Source organism: Telmatherina bonti, assembly GCF_933228915.1.
Source record: "Telmatherina bonti genome assembly, chromosome: 11".
In the NCBI taxonomy this organism is placed as follows: Eukaryota; Metazoa; Chordata; class Actinopteri; order Atheriniformes; family Telmatherinidae; genus Telmatherina; species Telmatherina bonti.
In genome coordinates, this window is record NC_136629.1 from 33,831,759 (window position 1) to 33,852,555 (window position 20,797).

Sequence of the window (20,797 nt, forward strand, 5' to 3'; positions counted from 1 at the left end):
CAGTGTTTACCTCTCATCTCGTGAGAGGAACGAGATTTTACGAGAATGGTGGCTAACTTAGTGTCATCTCCTATTTGATGTTGAGAATTTTTACAGCTTTTTAAAGCTTTTCTCACTCATTTTCACAGTGGTTTGCTCCACATTGCGCCATCTTTTACTGGTCATTAGCCCCCATGTCACTCCTGGGACACGTAAATGCAAAAAAAGTGTTTCCATTACACTTTTGTAATATATTTCTTTATGGAAACATCTAAAAAAAACCACCTCATGAGAGTGTAAAAACTTTTTAGCAATATTTGAGACTTTTTTTTTAAAATGCAGGTGTTTTCATTAAGTGTTTTTTATTGCGATATTTAGTTTTTGCACAATTCTAGGTGTAATGGAAATGCACCTACACTCTGAATAACAATCACCAAATATACTCATCCAATCAGGGCAGTCCTATGTTAAAACTGCTAAATATTATCTTAATATTTGCAAATTATATCAGCAATCACTGTGATGCTTCCACCAACAAGCAGCCCAACAAGCACACAAGCTGAATTGATGTTTATAGCTTTTACAGGAATAGTTCTTCAGCATCTTTTAAAATCCATTTTCATTCTTTCCTGTTCAATAACCACGAAGCAAGAAGGTTGGAAACAGCCCATCTTTGCTGACGGATAACAAAATTCATCTCCACAACTGCCTTATTAACACGTTACGATTGGTTTGTTTAATCTGTACAAACACTGAAGTGTTACACCAACGAGTTTTGCAAGGTTTGTCCCCTCGGTCTCATCTGGATTGTGACGACTTCAGAGAAGAAGTTGTTAAAGCAGACTGCTGTAAGTATAATGAAATTCCATCTTTTTCTATTGGAGAAGACAAAATACCTGGAAACAGTAATCACATGCCGACATACCTTTTCAGTGTCTATACCCCGTGACATGGACCAGGTGGAGGCGATGTAGTCCATAACTCTCTCGCTCAAGCCTTTGGGCACCTGATAGAGTTTTAGAAAATCTCGGACGCTGTTGAGCATCTCATGATAACGATTTGTGTTGGCGTACATCTGCTGGAAGATGGTCGTTACGTTACCAAAGATGGTGGCGTAAAGGAGAGCTGAGAGGGAAAAAAAGGAGAGGAAGATTTTTAGAAAATTTTCATGCAGTTTGCTTTTGAGAGGCATATATAAGGTTGTTTATATTTACAGAGAAAAATTGTCCATGTAAAACTAGGTGGTTTACTGCCTGGTCCTTAAATGTGCTGCAGGACTTTAAAAATCGACATCACCTCTTCAACATCAGTATTTCTTACAGAAATGCTCGTAGATTATTTAAAACTGTTGTATTTTGTTTGTATTTAGTGCACCTTTGTGTCAGTAAAAGCCTCTTTTTTATGCTAGTTTCTCTGTTTCATGTAGAAAGGTCAGTGGAAATATGAATGCTCATGCTTACATATCCAGGTCATAAATCTCATTTGTCATAAAATGCAAATGCATGAGCTGGATTTTCACTGGATTTATCTTTAATCATGAATGGGTGGAGGCTATCCTAACTAGTCCTTTGCATATAAAGACAGTTAGAAGGCATTATAAACAACAGCAAAGAAAATCACATTTTTAAGTAGAGGAAATAAAATCTGCTTTAATTTAAAAAGTTACAAGTTACACTGAGCTTGAAAACTTCTGCAAAGAAAAGAAAGGCAGAAACTGACTCAGTATATTCAAAGCAAAAGACCCAGAGATAAGAGTGCTTGGATTTCAATCGAAACCGCGTCGTCTTGCACACACTTCCTCACACAGCTTAGGAACCGGGCTATCAACCGTAAAGCACCAATTTTCGTTCTAAAGTTTTACTGTCTACTAATAACATCAATATGATATCAAACACATATTTTTGCAGCACACATAGTTTAAAAAAACCTTTAGGAAGAAAAATGTATGGGATGTGCACAAGCTTGTGTGTATGGAAAAGGCGTGCAAAAGATTTTTGTACAATGATTTAAGCTTTTCTTCCTGAAGCTGCTTCTGTGTTTCATCGACTAAATGCTCCCAGTCGAAATTTTGCTGAAATGCAACACAGCATCGATCCTCAGCACTGTGAGAACACTTTGAGTCTGGACCACGCCATCACTTTTGGGCATCTATCCTCCTCTCTACGCGGACAAGTCCTCCAAAACCAAATATGGCAAAGAATGGTTCTGCTATCTGCATGTTTGTCTGCAGGGATGATATTAATGAGTTAACAAACAGTGCCATCAGTCTGTTTAATCAAATGAGACAATTTAGCATTTTCCTTTTGGCAAATTCTTCTTTTAATGAGGAATGGCCTCTGTATGACCACTCTACCATGAAGAGCTGATGGTGCTGCACCGATGGTTGCTGTTCTGGAAGACTCCTACTCTTCTGCAATGGATTTCCCACAAAGTAACAACAGGCTTGTTCGAAATCTGCCTGAACAACACCATCAAGGTATTTATAACTAAAGGTTTTTAATTTTACATTTATATCCTCACCCAATGTCTCACACCGCACGTTCCCTCAGATTTAATATTGTTTTATGCGGCTCATGCTTTGATTAAATCGCTGATTGTCTAAATTCCCATCAAGGGAAAAAAGTACAGTTACTGCATCATTTTGAGATTGATATTAAAAAAGATTTTCTTTTTTGTCTTGTGTGAAGAATTACATGAAAAGCAACAGAAAGAGCAGAGCAGCACATCTAAGGTGGTTCAACTGGTGCAACAGCTGGCGCATGTGTGTGGATCAAAGCCATCAGATGTCTGCTCTATGTGAGCAGTGCTCTCTTGGCACCAGAGCCCTAATTAGCCCTGCTAGAAGGGACAGAGAGGAAACATGCCAGCCAAACATTTCAATTATCCTCAGATGGTGACAGTAACCTGTGCGTGCACTTGTGCATGTTTGTTTATTTCACGGCGCACAATCAAAGTGTTGAAAAGCTGCACGGGGAATAATACTAATTAAAAAGTGCTCAAAAACTCCTCGAGGGGGACGATAAACCGCAACTTTCATCCTTTCATTACATTACTCAGCTGTGCAGCCACGTTATCAAGCAGCACGCCACTATGAGCCGTAATGCCTTAACGCTGTTTGGTTACATGTTCCCAGGCATCAAAATCAGCAGAGTTCAGGAAAGGTTTCCAAAGAGTCTGAGCCTATTAAATCAAAGATGAAGTGTTTGAGGATGACTGTGCCACAAGAACAAGCGCAGATGGCAACCTTCACTTCTCTCACAAGCAGGAAATGCTGTAACAAAGGAAACTCAACCAATCTGTGCAGAACAAAGCTGAAGCCAGTCAGCAACATCACCCCTCACACCTCGCTCGCTGCTGTACGCAACTTCATCGCACGTTGCTCACCATCAAACAGCTGGCTCGTTTGAAGGTAGCTAAAATATAGTTGTCAGAAACTCCAGCCCCCGGCCAACAGTTGCTATAGAAACAGGACATATGTATAAACCCCCCCCCACCAACTCTTTCCCATGCCACCCCGCAATCCCCCGTCACGCTGTGATCCTGTGCTGCCAGCACCGATCCAGTGCTGCTGGTAAAAATAGCTCAGTATCAGAGCATCCATATTTCATAGAGAACAGCCGTGGACTCCGCTAGATTGCATCTACAACCGAATCCTCCCAAGGCGCTCGGATTTTTAGATATTTACGATGATTTGTCTCTTACAATGAAAATTTTAGACAAAGACAAGTCTGCAAATGAGTTTTGCCAGATCCCCTGAGAATGTATTCATAAGCCCAACAGCCAAATCAGAGCGAAAGGTGGGCGGCTGTGGGGGGGGGGGGGGGGGGGGGGGGGGGGGGTGCAGTCACTTTCTCGTCTCAGGGTTGAGACTGTGCCTGGAAAAAGTACAATGGAGGTGAGGGGTGATTGCAGAGGGATCGGAGGGAGGGTTGAGCTAAATTGATCTGGCAGCATCAGTTATTGCTCTGAGGTGTTCCTCTCCGTGTGCAGTCACACATAATGGCCCCGTACTGTACGCCGTTTTATGAGCCGCATCAGGAAAAGATACATTATTAACACTGAGATGTGGGGAAAATGTTGTAAAAATCTTCATGAATTAGATGTTTTGCTTAAAGGTGGGGAAAAATTTGGCACTTGTTTTTTAATCACGTGACTCTAGAGAAATGGGGAGATTAAAACACATTATGCAAAATTTGAAGACAGTATTCATATTTAAACATAAAGAGTTATAAACTTAAAAACTGCAATTAGACCAAATGTTAAAATCGCTTCAGAAACTGAGAAAAAGTCTGTTTTTGTTTTGTTTTTTCCTGAGGTTTTGCAAATTTATGCCTCAGAAAAGCTGAATAACTCAACACATCACACAGCAGACTGGAGTAATGAGTGAAAGTGGACTAAAATGACACTGTATCTTTGCATCGCTGCATTAAGTCAGACTGACTGGAGCTGATTAAAATGAAAAAGAAACAAAAAAGTTGGAACTTTTTTGGGTTTTCAAGGTGTTGCATTAAATGTGCAGCGCAGTTTATTTACATCCAATATGGATGCATTTTCTTTGTTCTGCAGGAGGCTGTTGTGTAACTATGGGGACAGCAGGGAGGCGCTTTTCACTTTCAAACCTGCACATAATTCTGATTTTTCTGTCATTCACATCTTACAATGAGATATTTTCAGAGACAATTAAACCCTCTTTACATCAGATCCAGATTTTAGTTGCCTTCTTCTGACAATGATTAATATATTTTATGAAACTACCTCTGACAAAATTCATCAATTTACAAAAAATGATATTTAGAAAACTATTGCTAGGTAGTTATCAACAATCATTTGCTTAATTTGAGATCAGATCAGAATTTAGCAAAAGAAATATTAAACTACAATTGAACTATAAGAAAATGATGAGACTACTACTATAAATATTCATTTCCACTGACTAAACTGGTCTGTTGATAATAAATACAACAGACCAGTTTAGTCAATTGTAATTAATAAATGTATTAATAATTACAGTTAGTAATTTACAGTAAAGTTACAATTTACAGTAAAGTTACAATTTGATCCACATTAAGATTTTTCCTCAGTTTAATTCAAATTAATACATTTAATAAAAGGTATTATCATAATAATACTGATTATATGAATGCTGTTGGAAACTAGTAGCAGCATTCATACTGTTGGGAAGTGCAAAAAGCACAAATTATCAACATAAAGCAAGCCAAATATAAATAATACATTTTCTTCATTCATCTCCCAACTTTTAACCTTAGCTATTCGCACAGCCACACACACTCACAGACTGCTTCTTTTTCTACAATATGCAGCACTTCGATCCACCACAGATGTGCGTATTAGACATAATCGGGCTCAGTATCTTGCCCGAGGATACTTTAACATAAACAAAGCCTGGAGATCAACCTGCCAACCCTTCAGCTGGAGAAGAACCTTTCTAACCACCGATTCTCAGCCTCTACGTCAAACACAGACATGAGATCAATTCCTCAAATAGCGTAGATCATCTAAACCTGCAAACTTACAGTGGGGTTTTCAAGGTGGCAAGCTGCTATTTATCCACATAAAGTTTGAATTTATTGTACAAATGGTTTAAATTCTGACTGCTTTGCTGCGTCAAACAATCTGTCAAACAAAAGTCCTAAAGATTTTGTGTGAAGATGGAGAGATATCCACATTTCCAAACTTCACCTGCAGCAAAACAACCCTAAGTACCACTGATCTCCATCTGCTTTTGTCCATCTGACAACAATCATAAAAAGAACAATTTGAACTCTGTCAGGATGTCATGTTTTGTGTTCTCTTTAGTTCCTGGTTTCCTGTTTTAGTTTCCAGTTTTCCTGGTTTAGTTCCCTGATGTCTAGTTTCCTGTTTCCTGGACTCATTAGTTAAGTCATTCCACCTGTTTGTGTGTGTATATATATACAGTGAATTGGTTTCTGTTTTTAGTAACTGGATCATTGTGTGTGTGTGTGTGTGTGTGTGTGTGTGTGTGTGTGTGTGTGTGTGTGTGTGTGTGTGTGTGTGTGTGTGTTAGACCATGTATCCCTGGTGAGTTCTGCCTTCAGTTTATTCTGTGATTAAAACCTCTAGGTTCTGCATCTCTGGCTCCCTTCTCCTGCATTTGGGTCGACACCTCCACCACCACTTATGACAAAAGTTAACACATTACACACTGACTTTTACGTCCAGAAAACAAATCCAGTCAGACTGAGTCCAATAAATCATCCAAATCAGTCATATTGATTTACGAGCAAATGACTTTTTCTTTTGGTTTTTCTGTCCCATTTTCCACACTGTTGATGGAGACACTGCACTTGATTTGTATCACTAAGTTGAGTCAGTCAGTTGAGGAGCAGTTAAGCATCTGCTATGAATTTCAGACAGACGGAGAAAGTTGTGCAAAGCGCTACCCTGGGCTTCCCACTGCTAAGCACATTAGCATGCACCCCAGTGAGACGAAGTGCTATGAGGGCCTTCTGCACTTGATTAAATCTTGAGTTTTTTGGTGTTGGCTCTGTAGGTTTATTCACACACCGGCACACTTTCTTGGGCTCTGAAGTCATTAAATATTTGTGCGCACAATTTAAAATTCAGTAGGCATGAATTGCCAAACATTTAGCAAGGATATTTCATCTGGATCACATATTGCATGCATGAGCTATGAATCTGTAAGAACGTTTATCAACCATTAGTATGGATTTATTTTGGCCCCTTTTTCTTATCTCTGCTGACTCTAGATTGGCGTTGTGGTTTACAGCAGTTATGGTCTCATAACTTCATATTGATGTTCATTTCTCAAAACTAATTATAAAATTTTGTGAGTGCAATGTAAAAAGGTGTACTCAATACACTTAGGACTTGAAATTTCCTGCAAAAATAAATATCTAATCAAAGGTTTTAGAGTCAAATGTTTCTCATTGCATCCTACTGTACCATAAAATTCTCTTTAATAGCAATTCTGTGCAGTAAATAACAATTATTTATTTATTTGAATTAACTGGAAACAAAAAACTTATTCAAAACTGATGATGGGTGGTAGGAGACATCTAGAACTGGAAAAATAAGATTTCTACTGAAGAATTGAGAAAAAAAAGTTTTACTAAATCTAGCAACCATTTATTAAAGATTTCAATCTAAACTTAGTCTGATGGCAGAAGACTCTTATAAACCTTAACATGCCCCATCCTTTTTTATTTGTTTGGTAAAAAAAAAAAAAAAAAAAAAAAAAAAAAAAAAGATAGGAAAATTTAATTTTTTGTTTTTTATCTTATTTATTTTTACTCCTCTTGACACAGAAGTATACATAATGTTATATTTGTATAACATATTTCAGCCTAATTTGTACTTAGCATAATTTATTCATAAAAAATATTGGTTAGAAGAGTGTTAACTTTTGTCTTTATCTAATTTATAAATGAAAAGTCATGCGATAAATTGGTAAGGATTAAACAACTCATAGAGCCGTGCATTGCACGGTTTTAATGCACAACACGACGGTTTTAATGCGAACACCCTGACATGTGGCGAAGTGGATTATACCATGTAATGCATGGATCTGAGTTGTTTCATCCGCTTATACTATGGTTCCACACAGTAAACATTCTATAACAAATGTTCATATGTATGTATGTTTATATGTAACAAATGTATGCTAAACAACCGTTTTCCTACAGCGTGTTTCTCTCAGTCATCTGTTATAAGACAGCTGTTCTGAATCAGTTGATCAATACGTTGCCATGGTGATACTACGGTGATTTAACTTGCTGTACTACATGCAATGCAGCCAGATGCCATTAGAATTCTCACCGACCACGGTTTTAGTAAGGATTAAATTACTAGGAGCCATGCATTAGACTGTTATGATGTACAAAACAGAGTTTAGTTCCTCCGCGAAGTGTATTATAACCGTCTAATTTACAGATCCAAGTTGTTTAATCCGCTTGCACCATGGTCCCACACAGTAAACATTTTGTAACTAATTTGTATTTTTACAACACTTGCTAAACATGCCAAAGTTAAGTTTTTATGCCAAACAAATGCCATGAAGCTACAGCTCGTTTCTCTCATTCACCTGTTATGAGGCAGCTGATCAGGAATCAGTTGATTAATGCGTTGCTACGGTGACGCCCCGTAACGGAGGGATTTTACCATGATTTATCTTGCTTAACTATGTGTGCATAAGTATGTAAATAATGCAGCCAGTTGTCATTAGAATTATCACTGACCTGTCATGGTTTGTACCTTTTGTGTCTTTTTAGTTCCGGATTCCTGTTTTTTAGTGGGTTTTTTTTGTAGTTTTCCTCATTTAGTACCTTTTTGTCCTGTTTCCTGTTTTGCTTTCTTGTTCATTAGATTCACCTGGACTCAATTAGTTAAGTCAATACACCTGTGTCTTGTTCTGTTTCTGTCTGTATTTATACTCCTTGGTTTGAGTTCTGTTTGCTGGTTCATTTTATTAGTTTCATTTGTTAGTTTTTCTGCTGCTCAAACAGTTTTTAGAATTTAAGTTGGGTTTTTTTTCCTCTGCAATTTGGGTCCACACCACCACCTCCACACCGTGACACGGACCATAATATAAATATAAATAAAAACTAATGATAGGTCTGGCACTGGAACAAAATAAAACTGAGCAGCATATTCTGGACATACTGCTCAGTTTTTTTTTCTCAATTTTGATAGCTTTATTTATAATTCACTCATTGAAGTAACTGTGGCTTTTAAGAGCATAGCTGGGCTTCTCATGTATCTTCCAAATTGGAGATAAAAATAAAGAGCTTCCACTCACATCCAATCATCATCATGGCAACAGCAAAGATTTTCTCTCCGTCTGTTGTCGGGGCGATATTGCCGAAGCCGATGCTGGTCAAGCTGGTCATGGTGAAGTACAAGGACGTAATGTAGATAGAGTCCTTGCTTGGTCCACCATCCAGCTTTCCTGAGGTGGCATTCAAACGGTATGGTCTGCCCATCGTCTCTGCCAGGATGAAGAGCCAGCTGTCCATGCGGACCATTTTATTTTCCACATCGACGATCTCATAATCACCTATGCTGTACCTGAAAGGCAAATAATCAGTCATTTAGTACACAAGGCATCTCAAAATTAATAAACAGAAGTGGTTAAACAGAAAGCCCAGAAGTGGAGGAAGCATTTACATTTAACACATTACACCATCATCAGATTATGGTACAGTAATGTAAAAGCAAAGCTCAACAGCTCTAGGCATGTCATCATTTTTCCTTGATATTGTGACATTTAGTCAGGCTGTCACAGACCACAGCTTCTGAGACTGAAGAGTTGTGCGTTTGAGATGGTGGTCAGGAGCACAGGAGTATCCTTTTACCACCATTTCCATTCCAACTGGACACCTCAAACATAAAAAACACATCTCTTATCTGCAAAAATACCCTGCTGATTCTGCATTTATGGGGTGTGTCAGTGTTGGACAAAAAGCAGAGTGCAGAGAGCTGGCCATTCAGGAAGAAGAAGAGGAAGGAAAGCTCCACTGACATCCTGGAAGAAGAGGTGGAGGAGGACTAGAAACACCTGGGACTTCAGATGGACAACAGACTGGACTGGAAATGCAACACAAAAGCATCTTTTGGGAGGGAAGGAGCAGACTGAATCTCTTGGAAGCGAAGATCCTTCAGTGTTTGACCATGATGTTACTGAATATCTTCTATAAGTCTCAAAGAGCAATCATCTGTTGGGACAGCAGCATCAGAACCACTGAACAAACTGGTTAAGAAGGTTGGCTCTGTGCTGGAAGAAATGTGGAATCGCTTGATTGTCCAGAGAAGAATGCTGCACAAGCTGTTCGATATAATGAATAATTCTATTCTAATAATTCTATTTAACAATAACTATTAAATTCTTACAGGTATATAAAAAAAATCTACCTTGATAGATTTTTGAGCCAATTAGATTCAGGAGAGATCAATAAATATCACACTTTTTCAGGTGATGATTAAACACAATCACTGCTGTTCACATCTGACAGCATTTACTTCTACTTCTACAGTCATTTAGCAGATGCTGAGAATGAGAGCAACACAAGCAAGAAATCAAACAGGACATGTTAATTAGATGGAAGTCAGACTGCTGTGAGTCCAATAGCACACCAGTGCTGCCAAGTAGTGCACTAAAGAAAAAAAACAAAAGGCAACTAAAATATCATAATATGATTTTATTCTTAAGAATAAAAATTAAATTAATAAAAACTAAAATTAACTGCTCTTTTAACCAAAATAAAGCCACATTCTGAATATTGATCTTTATTTTCCCATAATATAATAAAAAACGTATTGAATACACTTATAAGTGATTGGTGCAAAGACGTTTGATCAATTGCTAGGAAAGACTCCAGCTTCACTGCAACCCTGAGTTGGACAAAGCAGTATAGTATTATTTTCTGGATCAATGCAATTGGATCATTGCTCATTTAATCAATGTAGGTGAAGGTATTGTTACACCCTTGGTAGAAAGCCTTTCCAAATCTATTATGGCGTCCATAAAACAGAACTCATTCAACTTTTCAATAAAATACAGCAGAAAAATCAGTAAATTCAGATACAAAAAAGTTTTTGATTATTTATCCTGAGTCTTTCTGGCTCTAAAAAAAAAACAACACAAGATCATAGATGTTTGAACTCTGCACAGATTCTTATGCATCATTCACTCCTGGCTTTTAATTTTCAGAAGAGGTCAAGGGCTAATGAATGCGTGTCTTATGAACATGTGGCCGCACTTTGAGCTAAATGTTCATTTGTTTTGCCAGTTAAATGTTGACTATACACAGAGGAAATGAGCAAAGTGACCACAAAGCTACAACCCACTACAAAGGAACATAAAATGATAACAAAAATGAACGATGATATACACACACACACATAAAGAGGTAAAAGCTGAATCACCACAATGTCGCTGAAAAATATGGAAAAATAGACAAAAAAGAACAACAAAAGACCATAAAGATATGCAGATATTTAAAGAACCAAACAAGATGCATGAAAAACCACAAAGAAAAATGGTCACAAGAAGATGAAATAATAACCACTAGGGGACCACTAGCAGACCACAAAAAGACAAAAATGAAAAAGATAAAAAAGAAATAGAAGCTACGAAAAATAGAGGCAGAGACACAAAATAGGCAAAGTAAAAAGTGACAACGGAGAGACACAAAATGGCCAAAAGACAAGACAGTAAAACAAACAAACAAAAAAATGTAGACAAAACCAAAGAGATCTAACTGACCACAAGATAAGGAATTTTATTAAATAAGATTAAAAACACAAAAGCAATACAATAAAAATTATTTTAAAAAATGGGAAAAAAGCCAAAGGCATTGAAAATGAAGGGAAATGTGCTAAATTAAAAAAAGAGACAAAAAATTAAAACAAGATGCAACAACCAAAACCTTGCCGACAGAGATGCTCATAAGTGTAAAACCAAATTTAAAAAAAAAAAAAACAGAAATAATTATATTTTTTCACTGTTTTAGATTAGCATGTAGCAAGCTAACATTAGCATAGCAGGTCCAGCTGCTAGCTCAAGCTCATAGAAATGCTGATGAAGGTATTCACTCATAAATTAAACCATATGGTTGTGATTTACTTGACTCAAGACCATTTAAAGAGGAAGATCTTAACAAAAGGTTATTTATTGTTTTTAAACATTTCATGTAAAGCTTCAATTGAAAGCTTACATTTGTGTTACAGACCAGATGGATTTTTCTGCATACGAAACCTCCAAGATTCCTGCTTCTTTCAGGAAGTTTTTGCACCAGTAAATGTGAAAATGATGATGCAATGTTTATGTCCCAAGTTGTTTTTCTTTGCTTTTTGGATGCTTCTTTTCCTCTGTTGCTCACTACAGGAGAAACAGATCCGGCTTCACTGTAAGCAGTTTTCCCCATGCACCCAACAGACTGTAAAATTTGAATATTTTTAATAAAGCCCTAAAGAAGTAAAACTTGCAAGTATTTTTATCGCATAGCAGGATTTTTCTTTTCTCTTTTACAGCTCTGTTGTGGTGACGAGAGCTGCAACCAGCTGTGGCTTTTTCTGTGTTAAAAATGTCAGCAGCAAGCAGAAAGAGGGTGCTGCTGCTGTCATCCCAGTTGATGATGGTTTAACTTTTCACAAGTCAGTGATCCAGCTCTGCATGTGACCATGGCAACGACAGAAACCACACAGGAGCTATTTTTACTGGTATCGCTGTCTGGTTTTGGAGCATCACCCCAGCTCCATTCACTCAGGTTTGATTATACCATTGAGACAAACACACAATGTTAATCACTTTGGTTCAAGCCTCTATGTGGAACTGGAAATGTGTAAACATGTGCAGAAGAGGTCATTTTGAATGGAGAATAACATAACAGAAACAAAGGACATCTGCAAATAATGAGTGTGCATCATCAACGGTGAAATGCATTAGTCCTGTTTTTATGTATGCAAGAGCTTAACTTGTGATGATACCTGCGTCACACTGTGTGTAAATCATAATGAAGCAGACACATGATGGAAACTTAATGCATCCAACACACATGCCTGCTGTAAAACAGATTATCTGATTAGACCCTGCAGGCCTATGCTCCATAAATTTACATATTAAAAAGAAAAACGTAATATCTACTTCAATCCAAGATTCGACTATCCGACAGACCCTCCTCTCCAAGACCCCTGTATAGACCTTACCAGGGAGGCTGAGGAGTGTGATTCCTCTGTAATTGGAACACACCCTCTGGTTCCCCTTCTTAAAAAGGGAGACCACCACCCCAGTCTGCCAGTCTAGAGGCACTGTCCAAGCAATGCTGCAGAGGCGTGTCAGACAGGACAGCCCCACAGCGCCCAAGGCCTTAAGAAACTCCAGGTGGATCTCATCCATCCCCGGGGCCTAGCCACCAAAGAACCTTTTAACCACTTTAGCCCCATAGATAGGAGAGTCCACCCCTAAGTCCCCCAGCTCTGCTTCCTCACCAGAAGACATGCCTCCCTTTCGTCCACCAGGGTAAACCCCAAAGTACAGGCACCAAGCAGGGTCCCTGCCACCCACCTTACATTGCACCCGACCCCTATGGCTCCTCCAGCAGATGGTGATCCAAAGGGAGGTGGGGCCACGTAAGCCTTTTGGGCTGAGCCTGACCGGGCCCCACAGGCAAAGGCCTGGCCACCAGACGCTCGCTCTCATGCCCCACCCACAGGCCTGGCTCCAGAAGGGGGCCCTGGTGACCCATGTCCAAGCAAGGGAACATTTCCGCTCATGGTGGTCGTCATCATAGGGTTCTTTGAGACGCACCTAGTCTGGTCCCTCCCCAAGACTCCTGTTTGCACTGGGTGACCCTACTAGAGGCATCAAGCCCCGACAACATAGCTGCTAGGATCTTCAGGACACACATCCCCCTTCACCACAATAAGGTGGCAGCTCAGGAAGGAGGTAATAGTTCTCTTACAACCACGATAACTTTGTTCCCTTGAGATGATCAAAACATAGCTTAAATGCCTGAAAACAAGTATGCTGACATCAACTGGTTCCTTATTAAGTCACAACTTAGTTTTATTGTTGGCTGTGCAATTTAGCCAACATGCCCCTATGCAGAGCCTCCAACATAAAATGATACTTCTTACATTTTATTTTCATTTAATCCACTTTTTGACAACTTTCACTGACCCCCCTTGAGGACATTTATATGTGGTTGCCACAGCAGAGTCTGCAGCATATCAAGGGCAGCTCCTGCATTAACTGTTTGCACTACAAAATTTATAAGATGCTACAGAGTCATTAAAACTCAGAAATTTCATTGTATGTTACATGCAGGGGCAGAGAGAGGAAGCAGCGATAAGAGACATACCAAATGCAAGCCAGCCAGTGTGCAGCGAGCCCAAAAACACACACCAACAGCACCAGTACAGCTGCCCCATACTCGATGTAGTGATCCAGTTTACGGGCGACCCGACCCAGACGGAGAAGCCGGACCACCTTAAGAGAGCTGAACAGACTGCTGATCCCCTGAAAGAAAAGTGACAGAAGAGAAAGATCAGCAACAAAATTTAAATAAGACAGAAAGAATGAAAAATGTGGGTTTTTTTTTAAATAAGCCTTTGTCATTTCAAGGCTATGCAACATTAAATGTGTTTAGTATCTAAATTTACTGAATATAAAGCTTCATTATGTATTCATATTATGTTATAACTGTGACTTTAAACATGAGAAATATGCACAATAACAGCTTGTACATTTTCCTAAATATGTCCTTTGTTCTTTGTTTAGCAGCTGGTGAAAAACTTGTCTTTTGTCATTTAACAATATTTTTTACTAAACTCACAGGCCACTTTATCATATACACTTTGCATGTACTGGTTTGGACCCTATTTGGTATTCAGAACAACCTTAATTATTTATGGCATAGAATCATCAAGGTGTTGGAAACATTCCTCAGAGATTTTTGTCTGTATTGACATGATGGTATCACACACAGCTGCTCCACATCCCAACGGTGCCCTATTGGATTGGGATCTGGTGACTGTGGAGGCCAGTGGAGTGAAGTGAACTGATTCTCATGTTTGAGAAACCAGTTTGAGATAATTTGGACTTTGTGACATGGTGCATTTTCCTACTGGAAGTAGATGGGTACAATGGTGATAAGGAGATGAACATGGACGGCAGTGACACTCAGTTATTCGCGACTGTTGTGTTTAATCCATGCAGTGTTGCTACTAAGAGGTGCAAAGAAAATAATTAAGCCGCCTACACTGTTGATGCAAGGCCGGATGGGTTTATGCCTTTATATCATATTCTTGCCCTACCATCTGAATATGTAGATGCCTAAATCTGGCCTTATCAGACTAGGCAATGATTTTCCATCTTCTATTGTCCAGTTTTGGTGAGACTGTGTGGATTGTAGTTTCAGTTTCCTCTTTTCAGGTGATAGGAGTGACCGTGAGTGTGGTCTTTTGCAGCTGGGGCTCATCTGCTTCAAGGTTGGAAGTATTGTGTACTAGAAATGATACTCTGCAGACTTTGGTGTTAACCCGTAGTTACTTGTGGCTATTATCATGTTCCAGTCTGCCCATTCTGCTGCAACAAACCTAACATTATACTGAAGACTAATGCAAGAGGAAAGCATTACTTTGCAAAACTAATCACAAAATTAAACACAAAATTATGAAAAACAAACACTTAAAAACATTGATACATAAAGCATGAAGAAATTTTATAACTTTGAAGATTTACACAAGCAGATCCTGAATGACAACTCAGCTTAAATGTTGCCTGACACACCAACTCAATAACTCACACAGACAACTGCAATGCCATCACTGCCTTGGCGTTTACAGCCGGTGGTATTCTGCATGTGTCTGCATGCTCTATCAGAGGTATTGATTTTGCTAATGTGCTGTGGTCTGCAATGCGAGTACAACTGCAGTGCTTGCTGTCACTTGATCCAATCTAGCTGCCTGCCAGACACCATACACCCAGCTTGATCTAAAATCACTTTAGAGCTCTGCGATGACAGAATTTAGTTATCAGTGCAACTACGCTTTAGCAAAAACTCTGCAACACAAATTGGAAGAAAAGTTTGTGAGTCCATCAGTGTGAAGGAGATTTGCAGGAGCTGTTGTTTTTTTTTTTTTTTTTGCTCAGAAACCCTCAGATAAGTGCATTTATTTGCTTGAGCTTCTTTCATACACACACGCTTCTTTATATTTGGAAGTGTTTGCTTTGTGTCTGGATGTGCAGTCTGGTCACTTTTATTTAAAGGTTGCTATGGATTTTTTTTTTTTTTGTAACAGTGCCTGACCAAAGTGAAAAGAGAAACTACTGATTGAGTTATGGCCTCATATCCAGTAAAATGACAGGAGCTCTTCTCTGTCTGACACACTCCCAGGGGACAGAAAAGAGATGGCAAAGCAGACAGTGAGCCTGGGTGAAGTGAAAGTTAACAAGCTAAGATCATTACTGTAAGTGCAATAAAAACTTTGCAGGTAAGTAGCCAATAAGTAGCTCAACAAGCCTTCAGCGAAGAGAAGCCGCCACGCTGTGCAACAACAGCAAAACTGACCAATCACAGCAAAAAGTGAGGATTTTTTTCTTTATTTAAAAATCTATCAAATCGTTATGCAGTCCCAGGTGTGCTGCTCAGAGTAGTAGCAGTCAGTCACCACTCTGTAGCACCTTTCCTTCTCCAGCTGTAGCTAAGGATACGAGTGTGTTACCATGGTAATGCAAGGTTCCTTCTGTCACTGAAGCTTTCTCACCTTTTCTAATTTGTTAGGCTTGTATAATGCTCCAATTAGCGACAAGAAAATCAACCTTCAGGTTTGACACGACTTGACCAAATATGAGTATTCAGTTTCAGGATGTGTTGTACAGTATTTGATTTAAATTGAATCTAATCTACTGGACTGTGGTCTGCTGGCTCAAACTGACAGCTGATTTATGCCACATTATATGTTTTATCTACTTAAAATAATGCAATATAATTTTATTTTATTTTAGATATGAAATAACCATTATTACAATAATATCTACCTGCTTACATCCACTAATTGCTGTATTTGTTAAATAACACATTATCCAGCTGATTTACTTAATAAATGTGGTGTTCTCTTGCTCTAATCAACCAAATGGAGTAAAAATGCATTTTTTCCTTGGCTCACTACTATTATATATCCTTTCAACTTTCTAACCTGTCTTAAAATAAACCGTGATGACCGTAAGATGTAGCTAGCATATTTTATTTATGGGAAGGTTGATGGTGTAGTGGCTGTTCTGTTTTACGTAATCACTATGTTGCTTTTTTCAATTCATTTTACGTAAGGTGCTTTATGATTTTTATCTGTGAAAGTTTCTCTTTAAATATATTTTTACTAACTTCAATTTCTTTTAATTGAACTGAAACAAAATGGAAATAAACTGTAGAAATTTGGAAACCACCTGACATTGAAGAGAGCTCTTGTCTTTAAAGACAGGCCAACTTAAAGCTATCAACATCCTGATCAACATGATCAACAGTTTTCATGGGTTTATTCATACATGTGGTTATGGTTAAACATGTGAACATTGTTTTAACTTTGCATGGAATAAATTACCCTCCATTATAAACTAAAACTTTGACAGTCCTGGTCAGGCAAATATGAATTATCATGATAACATACCACACATTTAATCCAATAATGGGGCATCGTTCAATAAGCTGTGCTCCTCGTACACACAAAAGTAAAAATACTTTTTAGCCCGACTTCAATTAAAATGATTCTTTTATGGTTTCAGTAAAGAAAAGCTTATTGTGTTGACAGCATCTCTACTAAAAGTATTAATACTGAAATGTAAATGTGTAATGAAGTGCAAATCTCCCCACCTGTCCTGAGTATTTATGTGTGACTACTTGCCTATCTGCAACCAAACTCACACAGCAATATCCTGCAGGGACTATATCACAGCTTTCAATATTGCAAATGAAATAGAATCTACTCTAATTATCTATATTTATATAAAAGAGTGAAACTGAGAGACAGTATATGTGCATTTAATCAATGTTGTTTTTAAAGGAGGATGACATGTGGAGAAAAGGATCCTACTTTCAAATCAGAGCAGAAGAAAAGCCAAACACAATTATTAGAGTCTGCATGTAACATGCAGTTATTCTTCTAGTGAGATGAACGATACAGCAAAAACCTTACATTGACCTGGAACTGAAGCAGCTTGCTTTTGTTTAAGATAAACTGCTGCAAGAAATGACGGATAATAAAGTAACTTTGATGTGAGATTGTAGTCTCAAAGTGGAAAAGAAAGTGAGAAGACCCAGAAAAACATTTGTTTTATGGAGGAAAGATACGCCTGCACAGCTGTTGAGAAAAGAAGTGTTCCTTATTGCTGATCCTGTTTCTTTCCTGTTGATGTTTTCAGGGTTAAGCACTGGTTGTATAGTTAAGATGATTTTGTTAAGCTTTAGATCATTTCGTTCCTCATTTTGCCCATGCTCACCTTGACACCAAATCAAGCAGTTCTATTCATCAAACTAATTATTGCTTCACTGCAAAATCTGACGTGATCTTGATCTTGTTTGGGCGGAAAAAATAACAGCACAGCTTTAATTACAGCATTCTGTTGCAAAACACAACGCTGCAATATTCAACTGTCAGTATTCACTTTAGTTTTAAGTTGATTTGTGGATTAGATGATTGCAGTCTCTGCCAGTTCTGAAGAAAAAGGAACACATATCGGTCATTTTTGCACGCTGTGGAAGAAGCATACATGACTACAACAGCTTGGCATCTCCTCCTCATGTCGGTCATGGGTGTGAAAACATGTTGCAGTGGGGTTGCATCCTATTCCTCAACCAGACGTTGTTGAAGTTTAACCAGCATGGATGTGTTGGTCACTCTGATTCGTATACTAGACTCAAGCTGATCCCAGATGTCTTCAACTGGGTTATGGTCTGGACTCAAAGCAGAGCCTTATATTCTTGACACCCAATTTTGTAGTTACACGGATGATCCTGGCTCTTTAAGGGGGGATGTTGTCACCCTAGACCTAGAGGATGGACTTAGGTCCCACATTCTGTGGATATGGGATCTCCACTGACTCTAGACTCTCATTAAGATATCTCTGTTGATCACCAATCAGGTGCCAGTTATAAATCTGTGACTGGTTCACACCTCCCAGCACTTGAATCTTTAACCCTATAAAGCCAAACATGTAATATATCTGATACATACAGTTTCTGAAACATTTTGCATCACTTTATGAAAGGAACATTGCTCCAAATCCCGTTGAACACAATCCGACACGTCTTCTGCCTCCTAATGGACATCAGGACACATTAGGTCACACTACAATCATCTTGATATATCACATGGTAATTAAATAGTAAAAATACAAAATAATAAATTGGTCATTTATTAGCATAACTTGGGTACTACTCCCAAGTTAAGCTGTGTTGCTTATTCCACAAATGCAGGATCCCTACAACCTCATCGCAGAGGTGACTAATCAGGCTTTCCATCAGTGTATAAAGTAATACCAACGGGTATTATCATAAGGGAGAAATACTCCACAAAACACAGATTTATTTACTTTTTTATATATTATTAGAGGAACAAATATTGCATGTTTTAACACTGTTTCATGTTAATCTTTAAAGAAAATTTAGGTGCATCAGAGTTTTCTCTTCCTGTTGTAAAGTTGATACTGAAGTTATTTAATTGACTTTGATCACTAAACCTGAAAAATTTTAAGATGCTCAACATCTAAAGTTCAATGTAAATAACAATATAATGCCATACCTGTTGGATCAACAGTCAAGAGCATCTGTCAGTATCTTTTACAACTCCAAAATCAATAAAACGTTTTGTATGGACAATCATGGAAAAGAATTAAAGTGGTCTTTATGATGCTTAACTCAATCTTCAAAACTAGCTAACGTACATTTCTGCTGACTTAAGACAAAATCATGCCAATTTCATGATCCTGTTAGCTTTACCTGGCATCAGAAAAACAAGCATAATATCGCAACTTGCCTTCCCTGACATTCATTTCCTGCTTTGATCATTTTCCTGTACTACAGGAACGAACGTTATCATCACAACCTGATGGAGAGTTGAACGATTTCTGTTAAACAAGTATGTGTGTGGTAATTAGTAAAATGAGAACAAAACTGTTTGTGATCAAATTCTAATCATACTCAAGCCTACTTGAGTGACAGCTCGGTGGTTCCAATTCTTCGCATCGCGTCCCATGCATGAACACAGGCAGAAGAGGAGGGGAGTGGGGGCCATGCAAACAGAATGGAGGGATGAAAAAGAAGGAAAAAAATGAAGCACAAGTAAGAGAAAGGACACTTAATCATTGGCAAGCAACAAATGAACACATGAGAAAATTAAGAATCCATAATGAAATAAGAAGAAAACAGGAAAGATAAATATAATCTGCACAGTAAAGTGTGCAGAGTAGGACGAAAGCATGCACTGAATGGTTTAACAATTAAAAATAACTTTGGCAGCTGTTTCCTGTCAACAATCTTTCCTTTTATTATTTATTTTATTAACTTGTAAATATGCTCAAGGAAGAACAGCCATCGAAGGAATTCCAGTCGCGTGTCTGTAGCAGTGAGATGTTTCGGCTCAGGCTTAATAGCAGACGACGGTTTAATCACTCTCATTCGCTCTTACCACAGATTGCCTCAAAGTCATTTAGAACAAAATAGTTTCTGCACAGGGAAAACAATCCTGAGCTTCAATATAACAAGTTTTTGTTTTATTTTCTCATTTAACTTATTAATGTCAAGTCAATAACATATCTGATTGTAAAATGCCAGAAACAGTGATTACAATATCCCAGATTCTGAGGAAACAAACCAGCAAATTGGTTTTGAAACAGAAAAACATTTAAAGTGATTAAATAAAAATGAGATACCCTGCCAATGTTTGTGTTGTATATTTGTTAGAAATGCACTTTAAGTCTCTGGAAACTCTTCATCAGGCAATCACTGAGCATGCTCAGTTGATGTTTGTGGATTAAAATATTGATGTTAAACAGTACTCAGATCCCTGTTAATTATTAATTCCTTTATTCTCTTTTGATTCTATAATTTTCTAGCTGTTAGCTGTTAGATTAGTCTGCATTATAGTTAATTTAAATTTGTACATTTTATTGATCAGCTCAGTCTCTAAACATCTGCAAACCTTCATTAATCTGCAGAAAATAAGTCTTTATGTCTACTTTGAGGCTCACAGCCTTGCTTATGAAACCCTGAAATTTAAATAATGTACATAATGTACATTCATTTCCCCCTAAAAAACAAACAAC

At 38.1% G+C, this 20,797-nt stretch overlaps 1 protein-coding gene across 1 annotated transcript in view; it reads right to left on the reverse strand.

The window, feature by feature from the left end:
* Positions 1-20,797, reverse strand: part of kcnh1a (potassium voltage-gated channel, subfamily H (eag-related), member 1a) — a gene marked incomplete at both ends in the record, with an annotated part of 62,737 nt that overhangs the window by 16,332 nt on the left and 25,608 nt on the right. Inside the window, 3 exons of the mRNA XM_079249395.1 lie at positions 905-1,104; positions 8,777-9,045; positions 13,839-13,996. Coding sequence (XP_079105521.1) covers positions 905-1,104; positions 8,777-9,045; positions 13,839-13,996 — 627 coding nt within the window. The remainder of the gene's footprint in view (positions 1-904; positions 1,105-8,776; positions 9,046-13,838; positions 13,997-20,797) is intronic.